The 5,111-nt window shown below is 44.0% G+C and overlaps 1 protein-coding gene across 1 annotated transcript in view; it reads right to left on the bottom strand.

Annotated features, from left to right (window-relative positions):
• Positions 1-4,007, bottom strand: part of CDH6 (cadherin 6, type 2, K-cadherin (fetal kidney)) — a 55,770-nt gene extending 51,763 nt beyond the window's left edge. The window contains exon 1 of the mRNA XM_012721676.1: positions 3,673-4,007. Coding sequence (XP_012577130.1) covers positions 3,673-3,900 — 228 coding nt within the window. The 5' untranslated portion in view covers positions 3,901-4,007. The remainder of the gene's footprint in view (positions 1-3,672) is intronic.
• Positions 4,008-5,111: the final 1,104 nt, after the last annotated feature.

Below are 5,111 nucleotides of genomic sequence, written 5' to 3'. Positions count from 1 at the left end.
GGCGTGATTTAAGGTTCTGTTAGCCCTGACGCACTGTTAAAGGCCCATCCCCGTACAGCGCTCTGGTTCTCACGGTGCACACGGCAACACGCAGGGAACTCACAGAGCGCCAGGAATATTTGAAAATTTCTGGGGCAACAGTAACCCTGGATGCCTCGGAATTACTAGCTCAAGGTTATTCACAGTTTCAACAGCAGGTGGCGCTACATCCCTTTAATGATGTCATGCTTATGCCGCTTGGTTTCCAACGTACTTGACAAGAAAAGCAATACAGTGGGGAAAAAAAAAATGAAGTGGAAAAGGAAATGATGGGGTGTTGTCCAATTTGAGAAGTTGTGCTGTGTCCGGTAGGAGCACACATTCCATTAGGAAGTAACCATGGTTACTTAAGACAGCAAGAAAATTTTTTTCTTCTCTCGTTCCGCATCTTTTTTTGTCAGTTCTTTATTCGTTAGAGCATACGAACTTAGGTTGTTTGGACTGGAGGAAAGTAGAGAATGAACAGAATTAATGTCCAAAATTAATAGGTATTTCTTTTGACCTAATGATACTGGGGGGGGGGCAATCTTGAGACATTAGGACCTCCTGAATTGAGAGCTTTTGAACGCTGTTGTAGTTAAATCTTTTGTTGTTGTTGTTGTTGTTTTTCTTCAAGTTTTTGACCTCGTGTAACATAATCTCATTAGATATCTGTTTGGTTCCAAACCTACAAAATGTAGACCAGTTTCTTGCCACAGGAGGGGCTAGTACTTTTAAAAATTTATTTCTATTTTTTGATCTATTCCTAATTGAGTTTAAAAGACACACACACACCCACACACCCTTATAATCTAATCCTACACACATACACACACCCTTGTAGTCCAATCCTACACACACACCCACACACTTTTATCATCTAATCCTACACACCCACACCCACATAGCTTTATTGTCTAATCCTACACACGCGCACGCGCACACACACACACACACACACACCCTTGTAGTCTAATCCTTCAGAGACGAGCTGGGAAGACCATGCACATATCCAGTTCTGGCAGCAATGGCAACTTCAACTATTGCCTTTGACCTTTTCTCCATCTGGTAGTCTCCTACGTGTTATAACTTCAAGGAGGCTGATGGTGAGGTAGGAAAATCCTTCAAGCTCCCATTAAATGTCAAAATCCGGGCCCTCCCTGGTGGCACAGCAGGTTAAAGCGCAGCACTAAGAAACTAAAAGCCACTTCAGCATGAGTTGGATCCCTGCCCCGGAGGTGATCACATGGCAAGCAGACCTCTCCTGATCCTCCCACCTCTCCCCTCAGCAGTGAACTTCTTTAGTCAGCCTGCTCTGTCCCCCAGTCTGTCTCTTGTGAATTCTCTCACTGCCCCTACACCTCTGGCCTGTACCCCAGATCTGTATGCATAAATACATAAATGTTTTTTTTTTAAAAAAGTCAAAATCCGCTAATCAAGTTGAAGCAGTGATTGTAATGGGATTTTCCACCCACCCATCTGTTAATTATCTTTTTTTTACTTTTCCATGGATATCAAAATCGATAGTCCAGCCCAGTGCATTATGGGCTGATTTAACAGAGGATATACAATGGGTTTCACCAACAGTGATAAAAGCTTTGTGCACCCAGTGTGTGCGGGCCACGTGTGTCTGGCACACTCCGCTCACTCCACAGGTCGGTAGGTGGTGTCACATGCGTTTTGTCCAGGAAGGAAGGAGGGCCTGGAGAGGCCGCTGAAGTGCCCTGGGCCACAGCACGGGGTAGGCAGTGCAGCCCTGCAGCCCTGGGTGAGCCGAGTCTACGGCTTGGCGGTATCACCTCCCACAGTTACAATTATAAAACTATTTCCATGCCATTATATCCACTGCTACTCCTAGGGACCCAAAATAGACTGGCTGTTCTTTTAAAATACAGTTTTTTTTTTATGCAAAATGGCATTGGATTTGAGAAGAAAGGCTGGAATGTAAAAGGGGTGAGAGAATTAAACGTTTAGACAGAGCACTTTTAAAAACTTTATCTCTTGGCCCTCCCTGGTGGCGCAGCGGGTTAGAGCACAGCACTAAGAAGCTGAGGCCACTTCCGCATGGGTTCGATCCCCGTCTGCCCTGGGGGTGACCACATGGCGCGGCAGACCTCTCCTGACCCGCCCGCTGCTCCCCTCAGCAGTGTACTTCGTCGATCTGTCTGTTCTGCTCCCGGCTCTGTCTCTGGTGAAGCCTCTCGCCGCCCCTGAGCCTCTGGCCTGTACCCCAGTTCTGTATGCGCAAATAAATAAATCTTTAAAAAAAAAACAACCTTTATCTCTTATGACAATAATGTTATTTGTATTATAGAAAATGCTTTTAGGAGAAGGTTATTATTATTCTTTTAAACACCCCTTCTGCTATGAATGTTGTGCTATCACAGGTTCAAAGGAAACAGAGGGAGTACAAGCTAGTGAACTGTCTTGTTCAGCAGTCACACGATGTGTGAATTCACAAGGCTGGCCTCGGGTATCTGTATTGATGTTCACCTGCCTCTCCTACTTATTCCATATTAATAATTCACTTCACTGGAACAATGCCTGGTTACCTCAACCCAAGCCGTGGTGTCTTCCCTTCACTTTCAGTGGTAAATACTTAAAGAGAATATTGCACATACATATTCAGGACTATTTGACCAAAGATCAAAGTAAGGACGAGAAACCCTCGGAATCTGTAAAACGATGCTACTTGCGTGATGCTCTCATTAGAGATATTTTAAAACCATAGCTGTGATCATAAATGGAGACATTTATCATCTCTTATAGCAAGTCATCCCCAGCTGCTGTAAAGGATGTGTGACACATTTTTCTTATCAATAGCATATTATGAAACACAGAATTTACAAAGAACAAACCTGTATCCCTGTTTGTTTTTTAAAATATCTTTGTAGCATGTGGATATTCCACAGTAAGAACGGAACTGATGATAGCTTTTCACGGAAACTCACAATGATGGGAAAACCAAGCTGTTCCCCAACTCAGCTCCCATAATCTGGAAGGGCTGTGGAAGCAGGGATGGTCTCCAGTTGGGTGATATCTGGAACCAGCACCATCCCATAACCAGTTTCTCTCTTGTGTGAATCTTGCCACAATTAAATCACCAGCACTTATTTGAAACAAAGTGAGATCCTGGCAGCAGTGACCCCCAAACCTGAGGCAGAGGTGGCTGTCGGGACAGAGGGCTCGCTATGGCATGGTCGTTCCAGAAAAAGGAAATAGTTAATTTGAAACTGGCCAAAGCACTGAAGCTCAGGATATTTGCTTTCAGGACGAGAAGAAAAGAACTTTCCTTTCCTTACAGCTTAATCGCTCTATTCCTATTTTTAATACATCCTCCTTTATAGGATAGCTGGACCACATTTTTCCAGCTAAAGTAAAAATTAAAGGATTTATGATAATCCTGTGCGGATGGTTGTGGGCGTTTCATTTTCAACTGGAGCATTTTCTCGCGCTTTGTTGCAGAGCTAACGTTTTTCAGCTTCTGGCTACAGTCTTCTCCCCGAAACTACTCAAGTGGAAAAAAAAAAGTCATACCAGATAAGCAACAATTCTTACTGTACTGGGGAATAGTTCACATCCTCCTGCCTATTTATCAGAAGTTACTTTACAGCTTTTCAAACCAGAGTGTCAGAGTGCCTGGTGGAATCCTACCTTGCCCACATACTGATAATCGGATCCTGTGTACTCCTCCAGGAGAAAGAACTGATTCCACATCCAGCTCCTTTTTGAACGATTCAGCTCATTTTTGCTGTTTCCAGAGAGCTCCAAGGCCCTTTTCTTTGCTGGGAAACCACTAGTCCTCTTAGATAATGGACTTGAGAGAGTCGGATAGGGTTGGCCAACCCAAAAGAGTAGCAAGAAGTACCGGTAAGTTCTCATTCTGATGACACAGTCCAGTCTCTGGGCAGTGAGCGTCCTCTCCCTCCTTCACTGCACAATATCCAGCCTCATTGCTTCCTCAGTGCTCTTTGCTGGGTTCTCAGAGGCTACCTGGAAAGAATAACATATCAGGCATTTTTAGAGATGCTAAAAATTCCGTGTTAGAGCAAATAAAAGAGGACAGAATTTTGAATAGCAAAACAAAATAAGTTGGCTGTCAATTTGGCAATGAGGAATACGGTTTCTTAGATGGGCTAAATGAAGGCGTGTGCTCAGTAGGAAACTGCTTTTTCTTTCTCCTTTTCTATCACTGAACATCCGACGTTAAGTCCTAGCATTGCTCGAGGTCAGCATGCCAGAGTGGATTATTTCACCGTTTTATCTCTGAGTACTTAGTGGGCTGAGATCTAGTTAGAAGAAACAAGTTTGTGTTTTTGATTCTATTTGCATAATTGTCCTCATGAACAAGTCTGAGGCAAAGAACGGCACAATTTCAGTTCAGGTGAACATGGATAAGTTGGACATTTCATTAAGCGTGAGGCACCCTTGCGATGTGCCAGTTGGAGCACACCCTTTTCTTTAGACTCTTGGCTCAGGACATGTGCTGTGACGGACGAGTCTGGGTCAAATACGGCTGGAGAAGTCTGCACACTTTTCTTGGGAGTGCATATTAGCATATTTGAATTTTTGAATTTGTAAGCATGATAAGAACACTACGTTTAACCTAGTATTTTCCAGATTTGGTCAGGAAATATTTTTCCCCCTCTCATGATAACACTTTTGGGCAGGTCAGTTAAGAAGCTCTGGAATTTATAATTAATAGAATATAAGAATGAACTGAGCCATTCTATACAGATTTCTTTGGAAATCCTGAGTTGTTCTTCTTTTATTTTTTACGATTTATTTATTCATATAGAACTGGGGTACAGGCCAGAGATGCGGAGGGTGAGAGGCTTCACCAGAGACAGAGTGGGGAACAGAACAGGCAGATCAAGGAAGTGCACTGCTGAGGGGAGCAGCGGGTGGGCCAGGAGAGGTCTGCCTCGCCATGTGGATCTCCTCCAGGGCAGGCGGGGATCAAACTCATGCGGAAGTGATTCAAGACTCTTAGTGCTGTGCTTTAACCCGCTGCGCCACCAGGGAGGCCCCCCCTTTTTTAAAGGATTTATTTATTTATGCATACAGGATTGGGGTACAGGCCAGAGGTACAG

The sequence above is a fragment of the Condylura cristata genome, unplaced genomic scaffold (assembly GCF_000260355.1).
Source record: "Condylura cristata isolate star-nosed mole 26May11 unplaced genomic scaffold, ConCri1.0 scaffold00007, whole genome shotgun sequence".
In the NCBI taxonomy this organism is placed as follows: domain Eukaryota; kingdom Metazoa; phylum Chordata; class Mammalia; order Eulipotyphla; family Talpidae; genus Condylura; species Condylura cristata.
The sequence above is the reverse complement of the archived record's forward strand: the minus strand, read 5'-3'. Positions and strand labels throughout refer to the sequence as shown.